The 26,125-nt window shown below is 40.5% G+C and overlaps 1 protein-coding gene across 2 annotated transcripts in view; it reads left to right on the forward strand.

Annotated features, from left to right (window-relative positions):
- The first annotated feature begins 248 nt into the window (after window positions 1–248).
- The window catches only part of kcnb1 (potassium voltage-gated channel, Shab-related subfamily, member 1), a 43,706-nt gene continuing 17,829 nt past the window's right edge, over window positions 249–26,125 (forward strand). The window contains exons 1-2 of one of the 2 annotated variants that reach the window (XM_072684711.1): window positions 249–932; window positions 6,865–7,543. In XM_072684711.1, the coding sequence (XP_072540812.1) occupies window positions 6,968–7,543 (576 nt within the window). In that variant the 5' untranslated portion in view covers window positions 249–932; window positions 6,865–6,967. The remainder of the gene's footprint in view (window positions 933–6,864; window positions 7,544–26,125) is intronic. The other variant, XM_072684713.1, reaches the window with a different exon arrangement.

Consider the following 26,125-nt stretch of genomic DNA (forward strand, 5'->3'; position numbering starts at 1 on the left):
AAAGGTGAAATTGTGTCCATTTTGTTGTTGACCAAACCATCTGACTTACCCCCCTTAATGAGTGGATGCAGTGTTATCCCCATAACTGTCCAGTATCTGGTTACTTCATTAATACTCTACTTTTCTCTCGTGCCACGGATTTCCCACACCACGCTATGTTAGTACCACATCTGGTGTGAGAGGGTGAGCAGAAACTGCATATTTGATTTGTAGCTGAACTGAATCTTCTAAATCATCTCCAGTCACTTCTCTCCAAACGCGCAGACCCCAGTTTGACTGTCTACGCTGCACTACAACAGCCCATGGATTTGCTTGCCTTCATTCTTCCATTTCAAGCAAATCTCACACTGAACTCCTCCAGCATCTGCACTGGGTTCTCTCAGGATGTAAAGCAAGCAGCTCCAAACGCTGGAAGACGCCAGTAGTGGCTGAAAGAACATCAGGCAGCAGGATGAGCTGGGGTGAATACGCTGCCCGCTCCTCAGTCGCCATTACTGGCGCAGAAGAAGCTGCTCCAGGAGCGCTGGCTCTGGACGACAAAGGGTTAAAAGCTCCCTCCCTCCTCCAGCTCTCCTCCACCTCCTCCAGCCAGGCAGCTGTCGCCTCTGCCTCCTCTCAGTAGCCCACACGGACAGAGAGCAGCAGCAGAGCTGTCCGGATTCACAGCAAAACTTGTTGATCCTTTTTTTTCTCCTGCTTTCTCTCTCTCTCTCTCTCTCTCTCTCTCTCTCCGCGAGAAGAGGAGCAGAGGGGACGCGATGTAGACAGTCGGTGCGATCAGCGTCCAAATATGAGCTGGGCGGAGGGGAGAGGTCCTCCCTACAGGCTCTATTTCATCCTGGGTGGTGGGCTACAGCAGTGACGTTCTCCTTTTACCTTCTCATTTATACCCTTTTACGTCGCCCTCGTCAAAAGAGGCTCCAGGAATCGAGGTATGAATCAACTTCAGCCAGTTAAGCACCGAGCTGCTGTTTGTATTGTCGTAAACATGATCATTATTTTTATTATTGAGAATAAGACTGATTTTCAATAATTGCTCCATTCAACAGATCACTAGAAGGCTCTTCTATAGGAGTCTGTCGTTATGGGGATGTATGTTGTGTTTGTTATTGTATACATATTCATGTTTTTTTTTCTTCCATGTATAATAATCGTTGCCTCGTATGACAGATCACACATTGGTGGTAGCAGTTAGTTTAAAGGGATATAATAGTGTATAACGGTCTAGCAAAATGTCCTAGCATACTAGTGCTGTTTGGTATAGTAACGGTTACTCCATATGACAAATGACTAATTAGTCCTAGCAGTTATTTTAAAGACATAACAGACCCATAATTATGTTTCATAGTTATCTTATACCTGTATACTGTAATTCTGCTGTAGTAGTGTTTTTGTTGGGGTTTTTTTCCTCCATGTGTAGTAACTGTTCCCGCATATGCCAGATTGCATATAGAGTAACAGTTAGTTAAAAAGGTGTGTAGGTGTATTTTAGTGTATAGTGGTCTTATATATTTGCATGCAAGTACTGTTATTTACATGACAAATCACTAATTAGACCTAGCAGTTAGTTTAAAGACCTAATGACCTTAATAACCTAATTATTTTATATTGCCACATTGTATCCTATCAGTTTGTTCTTCTATAGCCGAATAGATGTAGCAGATTGAAGATATATATAGTGTGTTAGTGAGCAGTGGTCTTATTGGCATCTTTTTCCATGTGCAGTAATGTTATGACCCCGTATGAAAATCATTCTTTAGTCCTAGCAGTCGACTGAAATCGAATGACCCTATATAGTCACATTGTATACTATAATTTTGCTTTTGTATATTTTCCCCATGTGTAGTAACAGTTTCCCCATATGACACATTACACATCTGTAGTAGCAGTTTGTTTAAAGGTATATACACTGTATATTCGTGCATAGTCTTTTGTTTATTAGCATATTATTACTGTACTGTCAGCTAGACAGTAGTAATGATTATCCTATATAAAAAGAAATTGCAAACCAGTCTTAGCAGTTATTTTCTTCTTGTATTGTTTTTTTTTTTTTCTTGCGTGTAGTAGCTGTTACCCCATAGGACAGATTGCACATTTGTAGTAGCAGTTAGTCTAAAGGTATGTGTAGTGTGTTATAGAGTATAGTGATCTTACTATACTCTATTACACTTACTAGAACACTTTTTCCATGTGTTCCATGTGTCCATTTATATGACAGACAGAATATACTATGAGGCTATGAGAGAACTAAAACCCACTAGTCACTTGTGATCATGTATATTTCTTTTTAAGGTTAAAAGGTATATATGGTGTTTTGCAGTGTTTAATGGTCTTATATATTAGCATTAGCAGTACTGTCTTTTTGTACTGTGTTCTTGTGTTTACTGTGAGGCTATAAGATGACTAAAACTTTCATGTAGAGTAACAGTTACCCCATTTGACAGACAGATAACATCATAGGCTTATGAGACAACTAAAACCTAATGGTCCACAATGGTCTTGTACATTGTTTTTTTCTCCATTTGTACAGTCGTTCCCCCCATATGACACATCACAATTAATCTGGAGTTAGCGGTTAGTCTTAAGAGGCAGCTAAAACTGAACAGCCTTGTAGAGTCATATGTCATTCACACAGCTTGCTCGATATGACTGTGAGCACATTAGGTTGAAATATTGCAATCAGGTCCTCGTGCCTCTCCTGCACATTAAATTATGTGTAAAGCACCAATGACAGTTAAACATGTAACTGATGCACATAAAAGCCATAGACCATGTGCTTTCAGGTGGTGCAGTGCATTCAAAGAAATCTGAAGAGCTATGGATTAAGCTTCCTCACAGCTCCCGAAAATTAGCCTGTGCATGCATGTGAAACGCATATGTCTTGTGTTCTTCACAGTTTTCCAGACTGTGAGGAACACGCCGGCAGCTTTGCTGCAGATGCAGTGAGCGTTAACTACTCAGCAACGAATTAGCTCCTGGCTCATGTTGTTGTCTTCCTCAAAGCGTGCAAAAACAGAAATCACTGCCTACGGTTATTACCCAAATGAGACACAGACACTGGCCTAGAAGTAAGGACTTGTGCCCTCTCTTGAGCCTGTTTATTTAAAGTGTAGTTATCGTTTAAAGTTGTCCTGGTCTGATGAGGCTACACTCTCAGTTGTACGGGCACAGTGTGACCGGTTTCAGCACCACCCTCAGTGGACAGCAACCAACTGGCCATTCACAAGCAGGGCTTTCATTCATACTCACTTCCCAGCAAGCTGCCTAGTGACAACACAATGGCGGGAAAAGTGTTGATCTGGCTGACATTCAGATGAAGGATTTGGCTACATCCCAAATGACTGCTTATGTAGTGCTTTACAGTAGGTGTGGAATATTTGTGCATATAGTAAAACATCCAGGATAGTGCATAACACTGAGCATGAACTAATGGCCTTTCCGCTGCACGTCTAGATGAGCGCTCTAAACAGGCATGGAATAATGCACTCAAGTGCATTTTATGTCCAGTGGTTTGTAGACATCTGCTCATCCAATAATCAGACGGATTAATGGGAGTTTATCCTCCTTTACTGTAGTACTGTACTCACACTAGATGTTGTCACATTGGTATGAAGATAGAGAACGCAATTCCACTGCTCCACTGCCCAGTCTTTGAGCCAATGCTTGACCATAGTAGATTTAGGCCAGGGTTCTTCTATTTCAGCCCTAGAGGCTCAATGTTTGATCCTTTCCCGGAGTTCCCTTAGTTTGGTGATTTGCTCAAGTAGATCTAATCAACTAATCTGTTAATTGTCAGATTGCCAGGTTTAGGATATATGTTAAAAAACTAAAGAATGCTGCCTTGGACACATATGACTGCTCCTGTGTGTCCCTTTTAAATAATGGTTTACAATTGAGATTACATGTCACATAAGCACCTTTGTCAACAATAGGTGCATTAAAAGGTAGCCACCAACTTTTGGACATACAGTGCATATACAGTATAAAAGATAGGGGGTAAAGTTGACCCATCATTCCAGTCATGAACCAAAATACAAGTTGTTACAATACAAATACAGATACAAATAGGTACCCAAGTGCTGCTAAGTTAGATGATCTCAAACAATTAAATAAAAGAGTCTATCAGTGCTGTGTAGGACCTCCTCTGGCCTTCTTAGTGGCATTTAAATGATTTGATGGGCAGTGTAGTGTCTTGCATTGTCTTATTGACAAATTCAGTGATTTGTTGGGGGTCTCCACCAAACAAAGAAGAGATAGATCCAACATCTGCTAATCAGGGTATGAGGTGTGCATCTGAGCAACTGGCTACATAGGCCAGGCTACAGAGAGTCAGGTCATTTGTAGTCACCTGTAATTAGTTGAATTGTTGATGTAAGTGATTGGTCTTCTAGTGTCATACCCATGATTACACAATCAGGACTGTATTGTTACATTGGGTTTTTGCATTCAAAGAAAGGAGATTTCAATGGAAGTAGATGTAAAACGATTTTATTTGAAGTCATTTACAAGCATTTCTATTGGTCCATTCATCATTCATTTTTAGCCACAATGCAAAGAACATCTGCCAGATTCAGAAGATTTTACTTTAATGTGTAAAAAGCTCACCAACACAATAATTTCCATTTTACTTTCTGTAAAACCATGGTTTCTCACTAACGTTGTCCTGCTCTGGGAGACTGTGAATGGTTTAGAGGAACTGTTGGTGTTCTAAAACGCTGTGGGACTATAGATGGTTCTCACATTCCTGTAATGGCTCTTTCAAAAAATGTGTTGGACTATTTAAACTGCAAGGGAGGGACAAACTCTGTAATATTGCTCTCATCTTCTGGTAAATAAGCACAAACGCAAGTGTGTACATGCAAACCAACACACACACACACACACACACACACACACACACACACACAGATAGTGAGTGAGGGACAGAGCAAGAGGGCGAGAGAAGCCAAGATCCACAGTAGTTATTACTCGTATTGACGTTTTTGTCCGACAGGCGTATTTCCGCTTGCCTGGCGGAATCTGACCACAGAAAACGCATTCTGTTTACAGGGGTATTAAGTGTGGACGAGGTTCGTCTCTGACCACCTCTGAATGTGGTTTGAGTGATCCGATCGTAATCCGATCACAGTGCATCTTGGGGGTGTTTACACCTGGCCTTTCAAGCGCACAAATGAAGTCCGAACATGATCCGATTACCCAGGGCCGGCCCAAGCCTTTATGGGGCCCTAAGCAGATTTCATTTGGGGCCCTCCATGCCACCACCTCAGCATTAGATGCTTCATCATTTCGTAGGGAGAGAGATATTGTGCAATACGCTGAAGCGTCCAGGCCTTTATTGAGCACCCAGGCGGAGCATATGTGCATTTGCCCAACAGTAGCAGTGGCCAACAGCTCTGAATACAAAGACCTCAAATTTAAAAGTACCCACAGTAACAGGAACTTTTGGAGGTTCTTCAAATTAAAACTGTGCAGAAACCTCTTAAGGTGTTTTGAGGAACCTTCAGGAAAAGAGTTTTAGAGGGGAAAGGTTGTTTGAAGATTCCTCAAAGCACATTAAAAGGTTCCTTCACAGTTTCAAATGGAAGAACCCCTAAATGTTCCTCAAGGAACCTATACATTTAATATTGATGTGGGATAGAAAACAAGAGAATACACATGGTGTGCTTGGTTATGTGAACTCCACATATCATAAGTGAGATTATATTGGGTTCATACGTCTAACGTGATATTATTGGTAATTTAGCCACAGCAGGAAAAAGCATGCAGGAAGATCCAGGATGAATGAACATGTGAAGAACATTCTAGATTCTCCCAAAAAGGCAATTTGTATGGCAACCAAATGTTACTAAATGTTTGCTGGTCTTCGATCTGTGTACTCTGAACAAACATGAACAAACAAATGTTTGGTTAGTGCACCACACCTGTGTTTTAGGGATAACAGCAGACACAGGAATGAGGGTTTGTTTGTGTTTGTCTGGTCGGTATACTCTGGCTGGAGTGTACTGAGGCAATCCAATCCAAACACATAGGCCATTAGAAAGCCAATCAGACAGTCAGTACTGTGCAAAAGGTTTAAGCTCCTTATCTGTTCATTTCTTTAGTAAAACACTATTACAATAAATACAATTACTATTACAATAAATACTAAGAACATTCGCACAGAAATTCGTAGTTTTGCATCAGTGTTCATTAGAACATCTCCAAAGCTCTCCTCATGGGAGCCTAGTATTATTTATAGCGATCATCAACACCTGGTTTGGTAAATCAGTGCTCAAGAATGGCAAATCAGGTGAGCTGGTGATGGAATTGAACACATCCATACACTGGCTGGGCTGGGGAGCATCCAGGAAAGCTCTGGAACCAAGCTTTGCTCTCCAAACTAGCTCACAAGATCTCAACTACTGTCTTCAACATGATAAATCTGGTCCTTTTTACTGTATTTATGTTTACCTGCATCTAATACCTGTGGACCGCAGGCTAGGAGGGTTCCAGGTGGGCACAGCCTCTGAGTGGGCCCCATTGTTACAACCCAACTCAATGTCACATGGGTCCCATCTAGGCCCCATGTGCAGTGTACAACCCACATGGGCCCATGTTAGCCCCTCCTGGTCCCATCACTGACCCTGGTGGGCATCCATATGTGAGGCCAAGATGGGACGCAAGGACAAAACTTTACAGTACCCAGGTGGGCTACCCATGCGGGCCCTACATGGACATGTTGGCTGGGGTCTTCTGTGCAGTACTGTATGTTCAGTGTAAGACAAATAAGCGTCTTCAGTTCAGTTTAATGGCCGAACTGGGTTGTTGAGCCAGCGCGTGCGTTTTGGGTGTGTAACTAACTTCTCGCTTTCCTTGGGTCAGCAGCAGCAGCAGCAGCAGCAGCAGGGATGGAAGAAGGCACGTCAGAGGGCGCGCGGTAACGCGTTGCCCGAGGCCCCGCCGTGTGGACTATTACGCGCCGTGCAACATGGACAAGCCGTCGTCCGGCATGAGCAAGGCGGGCTCGCGCTCCACGGCCTCCCTGCCACCGGAGCCGGTGGACATCGTGCGGAGCATGTCGTGCTACCGGCGCGTGCGCCTGAACGTAGGCGGCCTGCCGCACGAGGTCCTGTGGAGGACGCTGGACCGGCTGCCGCGCACGCGCCTTGGCAAGCTGCGCGACTGCCGGACGCACGAGGCGCTGATGGACATCTGCGACGACTACAACCTGGACGACAACGAGTACTTCTTCGACCGGCACCCGGGAGCCTTCACCTCCATCCTGAACTTCTACCGCACGGGCAAGCTGCACATGATGGAGGAGATGTGCGCGCTCTCCTTCAGCCAGGAGCTGGACTACTGGGGGGTGGACGAGATCTACCTGGAGTCGTGCTGCCAGGCGCGCTACCACCAGAAGAAGGAGCAGATGAACGAGGAGCTGAAGCGCGAGGCGGACACGCTGAAGGACCGCGAGGGCGAGGAGTTCGACAACACGTGCTGCTCGGAGAAGCGCAAGAAGCTGTGGGACCTGCTGGAGAAACCCGGTTCGTCCGTAGCAGCCAAGGTGAGCCTTCGTAACAGTGGTCTTCATCACGAGCGCGCATTGAGCGCTGCTGCTATTCTGGGGGCTGTCTGGCCAGAACTGACGTCAGGTTGTTCTTGAGCTCGAGCTGGAAGAACCGAGGGAACATGACACCACCACACACACTCTCTCAGACACGAACAGGTCTAGTGTTATAGCTTATCATACATAGCATGCATATCTCTTACACTGTCTTATGCAAATGTTTGGACACCCCTGATCAAATGTGTGTAAATAAGTGCATATCCTGTACAGAGACTCACCCCTGCATATTTCAATGCATCGTTACTGCTTATTTGGTTGATTTATCATATTGTAAAAAACTAACAGCATTAAATGTAGCATGTGAAAAATGAACGGCACATTAAATATGTCATGTTTTATTGTTTAAAATACCTTAAATTTACAGCATTTGTCTAATGCTGCTATTCAGAGTGACTTACATTTGAATCATGTTACACAGGTGGGCGAATGCATATGTTAGGGGTCTTGCCCACCTGGGGAATAGAATCCCAGTCTGCCATGGAAAGAACATGCAGAAACACGCCATACTCAAGTTTGTGTCCTGTAGAGGAACTGTTCCATTCTTTCCACTTAGAAAAACAACCTAGTGGGTCATTTGACCAAGGGTGCCCAAACCTTTGCATAAGATAATGTGTATTATACTGAAGTGCAGTATACGTCCAAATTGTTGGTAGGCATCGGCGCATTCAGTGTTTCCTCTGAAATCAAGAGTTTTAGTATGAAATGTGTCCCTCTTTGCTGCAGCCTTTCCTTTGGGTAACCTTACACTAGATATTGGAGCACTGCTGTCACAGTATAATAATAATAATAATAATAATAATAATAATACCTGTAATATACCACATATTCTACAGAATGAAATCACAATCAAAGAATAGACATACCCTTAACTTGCTTTACACATGCAGTAGATAGTGGACACAACAATATTGCAATTAAAAAAGGCAATCATAATTAAGTGAACAAAATTAAGAACATAAAGTAATGCTAATAAAAACAACTAGACATGATCATCGCCAACATCAGAACAATTATGAAAATAAAACACTGCCAATGTCACCACACACACCGTAAAGAGGTAAAATACAGACATTCTGCTTCTTCCTGGTCAGGGCCTACCATAAATCTAATCATTGGGCACAAGACAGGACTATGTCCAGGACAGGGTGCCGATCCATTGCACGGAACTAAACTACAGAAAAATAAAAACATAAGAAAAATAATAAGAAAAAGCCATCCATCTTCTTTTCTGTGTCTTCCTGGTCAGGGTCACAAAGGGTCTTGGGCCTACCCAGAATACCCCCTGGATATGGCCCCATCCCACTGCAGGGAACCACACTCAACCAATCATTCACACACTTACACACATATGGACAGGTATTAGCATAGCATAGCCAGTTCAGTGTATTTTTGGGAGGTGGGAGGAAACCTGCATGGACACAGAGAGAGCACACTATACAGACAGTGACCAGAGCAGGGGTTGACAGAGAAAGATCAGTTTAAATAAGACAAACATTCAAAAACAATGTTTTTTCCAATAGCAACAGAGGTGTCTGTATACTTTTGGACAGTGTATACAGTATACAATGTAACCCAACACCCTAATTCTAACCTTAACCTATGCTAATCTTAAACCTAACCTTGCTCACACCACCAAGACACCTAAACGTTTTCCTAATGAATGTGTTACCTGGTTCTGCATGACTGTCATGCAAACAGTCTTTACTTCAGTTTGGAGCTCACCTGCTGTGCTCCTCAGCTAGGCGCTGCTTTTGCAACACCTGGTTCCTGTTTGAGAGTTTCTTGCAACGAATGGCAAGATTTCCCTTTTCTTTTCTTTTTTTTTTTCTTCCTGGACACTCACTACCAACAATGCCTTTTCCCGGTACCATTAGGCCCAATTTGTTATCAAGTCATTCTCTCTGCCAGGAAAAAAATCGCAACATCCACACAACTGTTGGACCATATATATCAACTGGCAATTAGCTTAAAAGGGCAATGTAAAAAAGTGCAAATCCAGCCACCGTCTGCATTATTGCTGCTGCAGGGTAAATCACAGCCGGGTTAAGCTGAAGGGTCATGCTGCAAAGAGTTTAACACATTTGTTGGACATATTAACTCCTTAATGTCCAAGGCTTATTACATCCTGAGGCTTATTGTTTCATAACCATGCACACTGTCTGGGTTATTCTTTAGTTATGGGAGTAAGAAATGGAACCCTGGACCCACTGGTGGCTCCTGGACTTTTAATGGGATATTAAGCGAAGGGTTAAGTAATGAATTAGCTTTTAGCAGAGAGCATCCATTCAGTAGAGGTCTAATTGTGTAAGATTATTTGACTGAGCTCGGTGTTCTGGTTGGGTGTATTCTTTCACACATTCTAGCTCATTGCCTATATACCCAAGAACTCTTGGTCACATAAGGTCAGGTCGAGGTCATCAAATCCTCACAGCAATGCTCCAAAATCTAGTAGAAAGCCTTCCCTGGAAAGTAAAGACAGTAACTCCAACAAAAGCAGAATGCAACTCTTTTTGATACCCTTGATTTTGGAAGAAACAATGAATGAGCAGGTGTCTCAATATTTTTGTCCATATAGTGTACACTACATTTTTTTGTTTTGAGCCATTCTTTGGTGGATTTACTAGATTTGTTTGAGACATTGTCATGTTGCATAGCCTGCCACTGTTTCAGTTCTAAACAGATGGTCTCACATTTTTCTCAAGCATCCTCTAATGCAATAAATCATTCATAGTTGATTTTTATAAGCAGGCCCAAATGTTGCTGTTTCCACCTTCATGATTCATAGTTGGTGTGGGGTTCTTGTGCTTAAATGTTGTGTTTGGTTTCCTAAGCCCTTCAATTTTTGGATTCATGTGAATGAAGCATAATGTTTCACAAGTCTGCATCTAGGTGTTCTCTGCCAAAGTTTAGTCTTGTCTTTTTTGATAAGGGTTTACTCCTTGCACACATTCCATGAAAATCCAAGCAAGAGCTACCATGATGGCATTTTAGGATTGTTGGAGACTTCACACATCTTGTGGTCTGATTTTAGACTACACTTGCTAAGATGGGCTGATCTGACAGACAGTGGAATAGATGATCTTTTTAAAACCCTTCCCAGACTCTTTTGCATCAACAAACCTTTTTTCTAAAGGCCTCAGTGGTGACACCACTCACTTCAACAATCAAGAGCAAACCAGACTAAATGTCCTAGGTTTAAATAAAACAGGCTCCTCCAAAATACTGATGTGCTGCACCCGATTCTAATTTGAGGTATTTTAAGTAGTAAAACATGTGGGTTGTTCTAACTTTTACCTCACAAGAAAGCAAATGACTTTAAAGACATTTCTTCAATTGCACGAGTTATATTACCCACATCCTCACCACCGTAAAGGTCAAGAGACAAGTGTGCATGTTATTGTTTACATATACAGTTGTCGTGTGTGTAAGTGTGTGTAGGAGATGCTACTTAATATGGTCTACTCACTGCTGGATTCTAGCAGAGACTAACTAAGCCCCTGTTGTTTTCACCACTCTTTTTGGTTCTGGCTGCTTCTCCCTGTTTTCTCCCTGCTCCCTGTCTTCCAGGCTCCAGCGCTGCACCTCCAGCTAAATGTCAGGGAAATGTCACATTAATTATCCTCCATGAGACTCCACGTCCCGCTCTGTTCTTCCCTTACCCCCTCCTTCCACCCGCTCGCACTCAGACCCGGCTCTGTCTACATCTGTCTCAAATCACATTTCGCTGCATGGCTCTACCCCACAATGAGATTACGGGTGACCACTGGCGTATCGCTGCAAATTAGTGTCTGTTCAGATTTCACCGCCAGCTCTCTCCACTTTTTCTTACAGCCAATGAAACGGCTACTCCTGTTGTAGCAGGGCCTCCGCCAGTACTGGACACTGTTAAAGGTGCTTCCGCAGCTTGTTTGAGGCTTTTATTACAGCAAATACAGTAGATCAAGGTCAGAGACCCACTGACTCTTATACACGGACACATGCATTAAGACAGAGTATAGATGGAGCTTTGAAGGAAAACATTGCTTTGTTTGCAGAATCAGTTTTACAACTAGCAATTAAACCTACTCTATGAATGAGTTTCATGGACTTCTTGGTCCAGGATTGAACTTCATCTCGGTCCAGGAAACTGGCCCTTATTTTGAGAGGTGAGAGGCATCAAAGTGATCATTAAAAAGCTTTTTAGAGGCAAGAGGAAAGGATTCAGCTTTTTTGGAACAGGGGAAAATGACCCTGCCTCTGAAAGTCCCTGAAATCCAAGTTAAATCATCCCCTCTAGAACCCATTTAACCCATTCAGATGTGCCCCTAGAAGCAGTGGTATAATCGCATGTATGTGCTAGGTGTAATAAAATGGATCAGCATGTGGATTTGGAGCAATGCATCATTTAAGCCCCATGCTGGATGCACCACCTTAGGCCCTGTTCATTAACATGCATCCTGGGTGGGCCGATCATAAGTGGCCAGCACAGAGTACAGGTGTGATTGTGGCCCGATCATTAGCCGATCACTGAAACCACATTCGCAAGTGGTCAGAGACTCGTATGTTCACATTATTCTTGTATTATGAACACCAAAGTGTCTGGATGCATCCCCGTCATCAGCCGCGCCGACAGCCCAAGCCAGACAATACGAAATAACTGCGGGACCACTCCGTCCACCTTCCGCACAAGTTATCTGAGCACGCTACAGGAAACAACAAACTAACTAATGGATAACGCTGATAAACATGAATATTGGAACATGAGCAAGGACTCGCTAGCCATTTCAGTGTCAAAACAAATTCTGTGGCAGAGTGACGGCATTAATGTGGGCCATGCCCCTCCTCCAGCAGAAATTATGTCACAAATCACAAGCGGTCACAGGAGATGCTTTGGCAGTGCGTTTGGCAGTCATTGGTGATCAGATTACCTGAGCTGAATATTTCTACCAGGTTTGAACGGGAGCTAATGGCACAATCAGAACACTAGAAACATTAGAAACAGTAATCAGAATCTGGTAGCAAGTGTAACAACTGCAATTTTCCTCCTGGGATTAATAAAGTTAAAAGAAACGTTATTGATTCCAGTAGGGGAAAACAGAAGTGAAGTCAAATCTATGCATTTTTAGGTTCTGTTTGATCCTGTTCTTAAAATATCAAAATAAATGCAACAGCATGGAAAAGCCTGGTTAATCAATGAGAAGAGGAGATTGAAAGTCAGAAATAGCTTCTTTTATGCTTCACCATTAAAGCATTTGGCTTTCCACTTTTATTCCAGTACTACACAATTAAAAAGGTTTTTTATAGAATTATGACTCAAAGAACCATGATTGCCTAATGAGTTCTTTGCCAGGTTAAAAGGCTCTATGAGGAGAACCTTCTTAACCCTTGAAAAGGATTCAATATAGTACCAAAAAGGGTTCCACTATTCTTATGAAGTCAAAGAACCCTTTCAAAATCGTATATGAAAGTTTTTTGCCAGATGTGTAAATGTTTAGGTAACTATTAAGTAAGTGCAGAGATTACACATGTTAAGCTGTGGGCATTAGCTCATAGATCATAAACAGCCAACTATTTTTCTCTCAAGACAACAAGAGCCCACAAACAAACAATCACAAAATCACAATCACAAAATGAGCGAGCCAGCTTGCTACACTCATCCAGCCAAACCCCAACACCACCACCAGTTCAGAACATAGCTGCTGGGACGTTATTAGTTAGTGCAGTTAATTTGTTTATTTAATGATACTACCCCTTTTTGGGGGGTATTATTTTATGGTGCGTGTAACAGATGGTGAATGTTTTAAGTCAATACAAGATTGTAATGGGAGCCCAGTGCATTTCCACTGCACCACCACAGCTGTGAGAGGGGGCAGTATAAAAACTGGTCAAAAGCTATATAGCTATATATAAGGGAGAGAAAACTAACAAAGAAAAACACCAGGAGTGGTGTGTAGGACCATCTAAACTCTCAATATTTTCTTTTTCTAGTTTTCCTTTTCACCACTGATTACAACAAACTCTTTAAGCTGTTCACTTAAACTTCCTTTTTCAACTTCAGCTTTTCTTCGCTGTTCACAACTTAAACTCTTTCTTTTAGCTCTTGCTTTTCTTCACTATTTGTAGCACAAACTCTTTTCTTTTTCAGCTCCTGCAATTTTTTTTTTCTGACTGTTCACAACTTAGAACCACCGCTACCGGTCACCCCTCTACAAAGGTGCGACTGGGAACAGTGTTTGGCTGGGTGTATTTATACCGTGCCACACAGGTGGGTCTGGTCAGCGTTGATTACCGCTTGGGATTCTGGGGCTTGGAGTTTTTTGCTCCAGCTCCACCAGCTTTCCTACTGTGCTGGCCAGCCCCCCTGCTGGTGGCTGACGGTACACGCTGCCTGCTTACACATATGAATTACAATCTGGTGCATCTGCATGAAACCAACCCTGGTGGTCTGTAGCTAAAACATCTGCACATTGGCTTCTGTTAGGTGTCTGAAGCAACAGCTTTTCTGTTATTTTGCAATGGGAAATTATCTGTGGCCAGTAGCACTGTTAAAAGATCCTAGAGGAATGTTTGGATGTTTATGAATATGAAAGTGAGAAGGAACCTCTTAAGGGTCTTTGAGTAACCTTCAGGAAAAGGTTTTTAGAAGGAAAATGTTTCTTGAAGTTTCCTCAAAGCATCCTAAGAGGTTTCTCCACAGTTACAAACAGAAGAACCTTCAAAAGTCCCTCAAGGGTCTTATACTTTTAACAGTGTAGTTGTTAAATGAGTGAACCATAAACACCTGCAACCTGGTTTGTGGATCCAAATCCCAGGACTGTGCTGCTTGAATAACTAAATGGCTGTAGTTAGGCATGAACAGGTTCAGGGATCTTGATACGTTTGGCCATATGTGTATGTTTATGTATGTTGAGACTCATTAATAATATCCACAACCTTGGTGAAATTATAAAGTTAAGAGTGTGAGAAAAGCTGATCCGCTCATGGCTGTATAGGTATTAGAGGTAGTATTTTTCCATGCTGTCGCCTGCTGCTGGCTACAGCTGCTGTGACAAATACCAATTAATCCCCACAACACCCCCATTACAGCCAGACAAATTAAAACGGTCTTTATTTACTATCTCAGATTTGCTCGCTTCAGGGATGTGGACAAGGAAGCAAATTGGCAGGAACAGATGATAAATTATGTTGCGTTAGCTTATTAATGATACTGAATGCAATATTTGATTCTCACAGAGGAAGGAGAGTGCAGATGTGCAGTTCTTCTTAGTCAAAAAAACATCCTTCACTCCTGTTTAATTTTAGCCAGTGCACCTAAAGATTGTGTCATTCAGTAGTGAGTCATGTTTCAGTGCAATGCTTCAGCTGTCCTTTCAGTCATTTACAGCAAGAGGTATTTTTAGTCAGTATTCAAGCCTTACTCTTATCAATTCAGCATTTTAAAGCAGATGAGTTCCTAGAAATATCAGCCCTTAGAAGTGGCAGTTTTCACCAGGATTGCAGAACCTCGGGGTCCTGAGGGGGCCTCAGGAAGTGTAATAATCGGTGCATAGTACCCATACGGAAATCTGAAAATCAGGGCTACATATTATTATATTATGATAAATTATTATTATATAATATGTATGATGATGGAATTCCCCTTGTATCCAACATGGTCACATTAAAAATTATGTATTATATTATTATATATATATATTAGCATCATTGTTGACCAATTGGCATATATGTCACATAATTTTTAATGTGACCGTGTTGGATACGAGGGGAATTCCATCATCATACATATTATATAATAATAATTAATAATAATATAATAATATGTAGCCCTTTATATATATAATTTTTTTTTATTACTGTATACTATAGGTATGTATATGAAGACAAAACTGACAAAACCATTGGCTTATCGCTTTACTTTCAGGCAAATATTGCTTCTAGAAGTCAATTTCTGCCACAAAACCCACCGACGGTCCCTGTCCATCAGTTTCATCTTTCTGCCACAATTCTGATGAGAATATTAGATAGACTGGGATTTCTGCCACTGCTGGTAGACCTGTATGACTGTATGCTTCTAAACACTTGCAAATTCAGCTACTTCTCTTACACCCAAATGCGATCTCTCCTTTTTGCCAATCATGAACATCTGCTTTGCCGCCCATTTTCCACAGATCCAACAAAACATTCACAGCACTGTACCACCTCTTCTCAGTCTATGTGTTCCATTACACATCCCGCAGGTATTAATAACCCGATCACCCTCATGCAGAAAAAGTGGTCCAAAATGTTGACTTTACAGGCGAAGGTAACCATGGAGAAACCTGAAAATGGATGGAGATGCCTGTTTTTCATAGGACACCAGCGATATGTCTAATATATGACACACAGTATATATGTACAAATATTTTGAAATATGCCCACTGCTTTATAAAATTTGTGAGACTGGATGGGTTTGTTTTTTGCTGGCTTATTTAAGGGTGGATTTCGTATGTTTATTCTTTTTTTTTATTTCGGTATTTCAGTAGCTGTTGCTAAAACAAAAGCAGGTTTAGTGTCCAGAATAAAAGTGTGTGCAGAGATGTAGACAGGTTTGTGGCACAGGGTGGCTTAATACTTATTAAGCTTAACATTATAATGCAGCAGAAGTGTAATAGCTTGACTGTAGATGTAACACAGACAGTTACCATACCACTTGTCTACAGTCTGATTGGTCGTATCTCAGCTCAATTGTTTAAAACACTTAAGCTAAGAACACTCAACCTAGAAAGAAAGTGCCAGTAGAGTAGTGTAAGAAGAGTGTGCATTAACGGTTTGATGCTTCAGGATACTTCTAGCTTTGTACTCCACCTGAATAGAAGTCTAAAGGGATTTAACTCAGTAGGTTTAACATAAATATTACATTTATACACAGTCCCTCCATTCTCACAGGCTCAAAAGTCATTGGACAACTAACTGATAAGCAGTTTCATGCCCTGTTTCCTTCTCATGTCATGACAAATTAAAGAAGCATTGGGTGAGGATTGATGTTTCTGGGTCCTGGGCTCCCCCTACAGTTAGGATGTGGAATTCACACTTTGAGCCACCACTAAAAGACGTTTTCACATGCATCTCTGGACAAGCTGAGAGATAATGAACTATCAGTAAAAGTGAAAGAAGCATGTGGACACGGTAGAGTAAGATTACAGGGGTTTACACAAGTTTGATCCGGGTTGCACAGCATTATGTAGTTCTCGAGAATATTATCATGCCCGCTTCACTGAAGTTACATTTGCAGTGCAGTTTCTAGCGTGCTGAGCCTGGAGTAGCAATGACAGAGATGCTACTCTTCCTATTAGTGGTCAGTGGAGCATCAACATGATTTTGAAGCCACTATTTTAAGGTACAAATTCTAAATAGTGTTGCTTTAAGGAGATATAAGAACTGGAGTTAATTCCAAGTGTTTAATTTTTTGTCCATATGTAGTCCAAAGAAGTGTCAGTGCAGATGAAGGAGGCTATTGTTAGGTTGAAAAAGCAAAGCACTGGTAACCATTAAAAAAAAACTGGCCAGTTGTAGAACAATATTTTTTGGACAGGTGAATCCTGCACTGACTGTGTTTGGGTTAAGGGGAAAATTGTGTATGCCTGTATATAAGTTGCATATCAGAGTTACTGTGGTTGTTTTGGTAAATTTTCCACATTTCAGACTTCAGCTGTACCTGCTAGACTCACCTCTATGGGATGTCATGAACAGCACATCTTTTGTACTGCAGGGGAAAGGAAAATAATTATATCTGAGGTTATTTACACCCAAAGCACTCCCAGGCGTCTTTGCTGCTCTGAGATAGTGTTTGAGAACACATGGAGGTCAGGAATGTGTGGTCTCTAGTGATTGTCTCACCCATGGAGGTGAAAATGATATTATCAGAGGGTTGAAAGAACCAGTGCTAAAAAATGCGATGTGAATAGAGCTAAAGGTGACGCTGTCTGCTAGAGAAAATATCAGGACTTGGTAGCCTAATTAGATGAAATGATTGCCTCCTTGTAGATCTCCCAATCTGGCACTCAAGATACTCCAGTCCTCATGTGTTTTTGCACATCGCCGGAGTCCTGGATCTCAGAAAACCTTGACAGATTAGAAATGGTAACTTTAAAGGACATGGGGGAAAGGTCTCAATGTAACATGTTTGTGTAGCAAGATTTTATTCAATTTGTGTTAATCATTCATAAAGAAATGTTCAGCCAATGTAAATGCCAGTTTATAGATATTTATAGCTTTATAGATACTTGTTATGACAATGAGGTGTATTTAGTGTATTTATGCACCACAAATATTCAAATATCAAATGATATCTGTGGTGTGTCTTGTTTTTCTTTTAATTATTATTATTATTTATGTGTGGACATGTCACCCAGCATAGTGAGAAAAGGAATACAGAAATGAAAAATAAGAGTGCAGGGAAAGTACAGAAAAGAGTACTAGACACTATCCCAACTGAACTGAAATTATAGTAGATACACATCTATACTGCTAGGTTGTTTATCATTATTAAATGCCCCATATTCCATTTCTTGTTATATGCAGGTTTTAATCAAGTGTTGATCCCATTTTTTCCAAAAGTACCATTAGAGGTTAGAGTACCTTTGGTCAAAGAGTTCCATCAGACATTAACGGTTGTGACTTTTGTGTAGCTGTAGTTAAGATTTCCTTCTAAAATCTCTTCTATTTTGTTCATGTTTGTGTGAGAAGCACTTCACAGAAGTAACGTCTATGTTGTCTAAATCAGCATACAAAATTTATATGAGTTATATTGCTCATATTGCCTTGACTTCCACATTTCCCCTTAATTACCATATCTTAATTAATTTCAAACAGTGGAAACTGTGAGCTGGGGCACTTTGTCTTGATATTAGGCATCAATTTCCTTTATTTAATATCCTCAATCAGCTGCTTAGAGAGCCTATGGTTATTTAAACGTTAACCTATGGTCTGAAGAGTCAGGGAATTTATTACACTGATTGGTCTTTGAGTGACAGTTCCTAATGATGATTATTGACCTGCCTTACCAGTTCTAATAAATCAGTTAATTAAGACCTAATGAGTTAATTATGTTCCGATACCATATAAAATTGGAACTTTTGTACATGCCACAAGTACTATACTTTCCTTACTTTTTAGGTTAATCAAATGTAAAGTAACTGTGCATTACTGTACATGGATAGTTTGTGGCAGAACTTAAAAATAACAGAAAAATAACAGAAGCAACATAATTTCAAATATGTATCCACTTTGTTTACCAAAACAGTCAAAAAATAATTTTGACATGTCTATCCTCCAACCTCTCTTTACCCTAGGCTGTTTTGGCACTAAGTAATTTTTATGTAAATGCTCTCTGTTTTGATTGGTTGCCTTGTACTGTATCTAGATAGATAGATAGATAGATAGATAGATAGAAAGATAAATAGATAGATACTTCATTGTTCCCAAAGGAAAATTAGCAGCCAGTAGGAGTTACACAATACAGCACAGTAATACAATACAGTATTAACAATATATAATACACAATTATTACACAAATACAAAGAAGAAAATAAAATAAAATTTTAAAAATATGTATTTGAACCTAACCAGAGATGAAAGGCAGTGCAGTAATAAAGAATAAGAATGAAAATGCGCACAAGGAGCAAGTATCAGCTGATAAAAAACAATAATGAATAAACATGTGCATATATTGGTATTTAAGTAAAGTAAAGTGAAGTCAAGGAAAAGTAAAGTAAAGTATAGAGAAATGATCTTATTCAGAAAGTATTCCAGGCTGAAGCACTTTTTAGCTGCGTCCCAAAGTCTAGGTTGCAGTTGAGAAAGGCTTTATTTCTCAGCCATTCTCAAGCACTGAAGGCTGTTCCGTTTTAAAGGTTCCATCAAAAATGTCTGAGAAGTGTGTCCTTCATTTCTGACAAATCTAAGAATTCGACTGGTATATCCTTCAAGACCTTCAGTGGCCAACAGCACAAAACATTAAAAAAGAAAACCCAGCTGAAACAGCTAACAGTGACGAGATGTTGCACCAGGCAAGTTTGTAAAGAAATACAGTCAGGTACATAAGTATTTGGGCAGTGCCATGATCTTTATCATTTTCCTTCACTAGATTTGAAATGAAGAAATTGACTGGCCTGTTTCCTTATTATTTCAGGACAAATAAAAAAGATAAATTGTCTGACGTTTTGGAGATTAGCCTTTGGTAGCCATTCATGGGAAGTCTCCATGTGCAGATGAAAGAGGTGTTGGCCAAAATTAAGCTGAAAAAAAACAACAAAAGAAGCATATTAAAAAGATAGCAGACACTTTAGGAGTGATATTAGAATACATATTAGAATATTACAAAAACTGCTATATGCTCTCAATAAGAACAAAGGCACTGGTGAGTTCAGCAAGAACAGGCGTCCCAAAAGACCACAGAGGGTAACAAAACAGTGGAAGATAGCAGAATATTTTGTCTTTGTGAGAAAAACCTTCACAGTGTCAGTTCATTAGCACTCCTGAGGAGGCAGATATATCATTTTAAAAGACTGTATTCGATAGATGCCTTCATGAGTGTAAGTAAAGAGGGTTTAACTTTTAGATGCAAACTGGTAAAACTCAAGGAAAAGGAAAGGAAGTGTTGATCTAAATAATACCTCATCATCTATTAAACATGATGAAGGCAGTGTTATGTAGTGGCATGTATGGCTGCCAGTGTAATTTGGTCACTGGTGTTTATTGCAAACACCTGAAAGTGTATGTAGTACATTATTCTAATAAACCTAATTTGCAATGGAGGTTAAATCATTTTGGTTGCAGCTGTAGTTGCCATTAGAGATTGACCAGTGTGGGTTTTTCTATAACCGATGCCGATGTTTAGGCATCAGGGTCAGCCAATGGCCGATATGTGCCGGTATCAAAAAATGTTCTGCTGTATTTGCATGTTAAAATGTCACACTAATAATAACAAGTGGATGCACAACATTTCATAATTCATCAACTTCATAATTGATCGAACACTGACTTGAACCACCACCTAAAAATAGAAAATGAATATTAAAAATAAATAAAATATATAAAAAAAAATAATAATGGTAGTGCTGCAAACACAACATGCTATATTTTTATATAAAACAAAGTGCTCAAGTAACCAACTCTGAATAAAAACATTCAAGTTTTAGTGCGCTTGACTAAGCAGCATCTTAAACCTTTTTTAGTGCAAACAATACAGCAGCAAAACCCTCATTTTAAGTGAAGGAAATTATGTAAATATTACAGAACAGTTTACAAAGAAATGTCCTTTAATTTGAACTCTATTGCAGCCCCAGTCTTCCTGTCTCTACCCATCTCTCACCAATAATACGGCTGTCTGCAAATGTGCCTGACTACATGCTCTACTAAACATGGATATCAGCCAATGCCGAGGACAAATATCGCCCCAATATATTGGCTGACTGATATATCGATCGACCTCTAATTGCCATATAGGGACAATCAATTCAAACTCTTTAATGAAAACAAAAATTTACGATTTACCATGATGTATGGGCACTATTTGACAAAAGAATATCAATGAAGCATCAAAATTAAAGGAAAGACATTAAATAAGACAATTCTACTGCACATGGCGTTGTGTTATGTAAACATTGCAAAGAGCTGCTTGTTGCTCTGGGTGGTCTCATCACACCACAGATCCATGTTCCTCAGCATAACCTCTGAGCATTCATAGCGCTATTGTTTTGGTGACCTCTGCTGCCCAAAGCTTGGCCCCATGGCGCGAGATATTAAACAGTGTTTCATGAATCATCTAATGCTCTGAGTCAGTTCCAATCCCAGATGCTTCCGGAAGCCATGAGGCTTGTTATTGTGCAATCAGGTCTAATCATCCCTCTGCAGCGCCTCATTTGTGTCAGTGGGTCAGTAAAGTGCCTTTCATTTGCTTTTCAATAGGACTTTATTGAATAGGCCTCCCTCATTTAGATTTTGGTTTCCAAATATAATTAAAGTCGAAGGAACTTGCTGCCTGTGTGGATTGTGAAGAAGCTATGCTGTATTTAAAGAGTGACAAATTAATTCATCTTAAGTGCAGTGGAGCAGTAGCTAAATGACTGAATCAAGTGCTGATGTCTTGTTTGTTAGTAAGTGGCAATCTGGAGCTTGGGTTGCCATCTTTTACTTTTCACTACCCATATATCTGTGTAATTACCGAGAACTTAATCAGACCTCATTATGATTGGTGTTATTATGGTTTAGGAGGCTACAGACTCCCAGTCATGGACACTAATGAATAGAGAGGGCTGTAATTATTTCTCAGTTGACTCTGTGTAGGTTGCTGTAATAAGATTGGACTGGGGATCTCTTGAGAAATCTCTAGATCCACCAGTAGATTACTTCAGTATACTCAGTACTGACACAATAATAGTGATAGAGTGTGAGATATTGGCATAGTGAGTAAAAGAATACAGTGGTACATAACAGTGGTATATTGGCATATTTATTAAGACACATAAACTGATTACAGTTCACTTATATCCCTAACAAAAATAGCTTTGCTGCAATTTACAAATGCTGAGAGTCCTACAGCTACAGTTTAACTTCTTCTTGTCCATAGTTGACTAGCTTTACCATGTTTTGATGAAACATGTCTGTCTTCTACAGTGCTTTCGTTCAGGTAGACCATCAGTGTGTCGCTTCAAACAAAGAAACAGGAGTCCGGCAAAACCAGTGCTCGGCCGAGAGCAGGAGATATAGAGAGCTTTGACACTGTTTACAACTGGTCACTTCATGTGACTAGTATCTGGATTGTATCCTAAAAAGAGGTTTTAGCTGCATGCTTTTACACTTGATGGTCAAATGCGTCTCCGCTTAGTCGGACTGAAATCCAAATGCTTTGAAGGACGGTGTTTGTAAATTTAGCTTGTTATGCGACAAGCAGTTGTTTATCCGTTCAGCCTCTCCTTGTGCTGTGGTAAAGATGGTTGCTGCCTTGAAATTCACAATTTTACATACTGTGCATTTCTTCAGACTTAGGGGAGGGCAAGAGCTGCGGCACCCCATGCTGACTCTTTTTGTACTGCACGGGGGTTTCGGTTGTCCTGGGAGGGGTTTTGGTGTGTTTACACTGCTATAATGTGGCTCAGTGTGCTTTTCTCCAATTGCACTTGAGCTTCAGATAGTGGCCTGATGACCAGACATTACCCTGCAGGATTTTCTGGTAGAGGACAAATTCATGGCTCTGTCAAGTCACCCAATAAAATCAATAGAGGATCTCACTGTGTATTGCAAGTCCAGGAGCCTTGTACATGGCTTTGCAACCCTTTCCAGACGTATGTGTTTCAATAAGTTTCTGATTACCTATTTCACATGACTTGAAAGGTTGCAATTAAGAGGCACTAATCAAGCCTTGGGTCAGTTTAATTGATCCTAATTGATCAGTTTAATTGTGTTAGTAAGTGGCAATCTGGAGCTTGGGTTTCCATTTTTTACTTTTCACTACTCATATGTCTGTGAGAAAACTTAATCAGACCTCATTATGAAGGTGTCATGGTTTAGGAGGCTATAGACTCTCAGTCATGGGCACTAACAAATCATTTGAGTTCAGTTTTAACTGAAATTGGTTGACTAAGTATTAAATAAATTACTTTTTCAAGATGGTCCAATTGGTGTGGGATAACGTTTTTCGTCTTCAGTAAATGAACTACATTTTGTGTTTTTTTCAGGTTGTCTTTGATTTATATTGAACTTTGTTTAAAGATCTAAAATAAAATGTGACAAACATGCAAAAACAGACGACGGCAGCATTAGGGGAATATCAGTCAGATTTGAAAATAACTTCTCTCCATCTGTCTGTCTGCCTCTCGTTTCGTCTCTTGCTCTCCAACACGAGCCAGCACAAGCATACGCACCATCAGGAAGACCCCCAGGAAGCTAGTGACAGTAGCAGAAGTGACTGTTCTGGAGCAGTATGTCAGCGGTTATCAGTGGTATGGTGTCTAACATGGAAAGGCAACTGGAAATGGACTTAAATTATGTACATGTCTGCTCCTGAGCTGCAGCATCTGCATGTGGGTTTTGGCAAGGCTCCATCAAAATACAAAAAAAGCTACTGTAGGCATGCTGTGCTGCTCAGCGGTCATGCTCTAGCCTAGAGAATTACAGCTCACATATATTTGGCAGCCTTTTGATCTGGTACATGTGCAATGCAAATAGATTGACGTGGACATTGCGGGAGTATGGAAGTGTATAGGTTTGTGTGAGTGCAGTAACCTGTGAATGCTCGCATCCTTAATCACAGCATACCCATTCACCTCCACCGTCGGCACCCGAGCCTCTGTTGCCATGGTGAACTACATTGGTTTCCAGGGCGATGGCTTGTGTTTTGGTGCTGAAGTAAGACTGTGTAGCGTGCGCTGAGTGCAGAATGAAACTCACCGCCACTCATGCCGTAGAGGTGAGAATGGGATTTAACTTCAATGACTGAAGTGTGTCCATTTGAGGCCTTTTAGTGAGGCCCTGGCTTCTAATTCAGGACATGCTGGTGTAATGTTCTGCATCTACATTGAGACAGGTTACCTTTCTGAAGGTTCTAGATCAGTATTAAATTTAGATCAGATCAAAACATTGGAGATAGATGAGGACAGGTGAAAATAGAGTAAAGATTCGGGTTTGAGGTTTTTGTCCTTAGATCCGTTTTCATCCGTGGAATTTGTCGGTGCACCCATTTCTTAAGGGAGCAAACAATGGGCCTCAATATCTTCTTGTTTAAAGAATTTAAGAAAATTTTACTTAAGAAAAGTCAGATTTTTTTAAACCTCACAACTGTTCAGAGCAACAGTTCTCTTATTCAATTCTATTCCAATTCCATTTTATTTATTTATTATTATTTTATTATTAAAGTGTTTTACAACAAATGTAGACAAAGGTTGTCACAAAGCAGCTTTACAGAGATTTGGGTCCAAGCCTCTTTTGAGCAAGCTAGTGGCAACAGGGCCAAGGAAAAACTGCAGAGAACTCAAAAGGGGAACCCATCCTCCTCAGGTCGACACCGATTCATAATAAAAAGCAAAACAGGAATAAAGACAACAATAAAACTAAACTGAGAAAAATTAAGAAAAAAATGGTAAATGTGAAAAGATGAAAATGTGAGTAAGAAAGATAAAGTCATGCAGATAAACAGTCAGAAGCATAGTCAAGCAGTGAGGTGAGGATGAAATATAATGATGGATGCTACTGTCCTCGTAAATGGAACAAATTCTAAATAAAAAAAACATTGGTGAAAGTCAAAATCTTTGTGAAAACTAAGTATAAGTGGGTTTAAGAAGAGGAACGGTTGGTGAATAAGTCCCAATGGCCTCAGGAGATAAGCTAAAGGTCTAAAGAAGCTAAACCTAAAGGTCTAAAGAAGCTTCGCTTGATTTAAAGGCTCTTTATCAATTGAAGGGTTCTTCACACACACACACACACACACACATCTCTAAAACAAACATGGAAATCAAAGTGGTTCTTCAGTGGCATTGCAAAACGAACCATTTGAAGCACCTCTGTTTTTAGAAGGTAATTTAGAAGGTTATTCCATTGTGATTCTGCTACTTTACAACTACAGCTTCCTAGTTCTGACCAGCTTTTAAAACTACAGAAATGTTAGATGTGTCTATACAGACGAACAGAACTGTAAACGATTTCATGATGATGCAGAACTTCAACAAATAATTTATAATGAAACTAACGTCTATAATGCCTCATATTTGAAATACGTGGTGTATTACTTACTCCTCATTACTGAGTACTGTAAATAGAGACTCTGCGCAGTTTGACCCAGCACAGCACTGCACCCTCAAATGTATGAATCACAGACTTAATTTGAGAAAAATTTGTGATGAACAAAACAATCTTGTTTTGGGTGTTGTATTTAAAGCACTGCAAATTGGCAGGAACAAGTAGGAAAAATTACCATGGGCAAAATAACTCTTGCTAAATTAAGAGGCTGCTGGGTCAAACTGACCCCATGAGTACATGTATTCTTCCGTGAATCATCCACACAATTGTGTGCACATTTCATCATCAATGGACCAATAGAAATCAGTGGACCAATGGAAATCAGTGGACCAATAGATCAGTGAGTGATCTATTTACTTGAACTTCCATTGAGGAAGTTAAGGGGTTTTCAGAGAAACCAGCTTTTCATATGATAGCAATGATAAACTCCAGAATTCTATTCTTCCGTGCTCAGATTGACTAGACACGCTGACTGGATGGATGACGTTCAGTACAGATACTGTATACAGAAACTCATAGCGTGACTCACAGCTGTATCATCTCTTTGATGCCTCGAGGCATAAACGGACTCTGTAACAGGCATGGCTAAATTAGCATGCTCTGCTATTGTGAGCTCAATTAGGAAACCACAAGAAAGTTCCAGGGGAGGCTAATCTAAAGAGTAATGATCAAAGTGTGGTTCAGTCAGCGAATCACAGAACAACATGATGTTTCATTTACGACTGAAGTCTCTCCCAGGCCTATTAACACTACAGAGAGCCTCGCTTT

This window comes from Salminus brasiliensis, chromosome 7 (assembly GCF_030463535.1).
Source record: "Salminus brasiliensis chromosome 7, fSalBra1.hap2, whole genome shotgun sequence".
Lineage (NCBI taxonomy): Eukaryota > Metazoa > Chordata > Actinopteri > Characiformes > Bryconidae > Salminus > Salminus brasiliensis.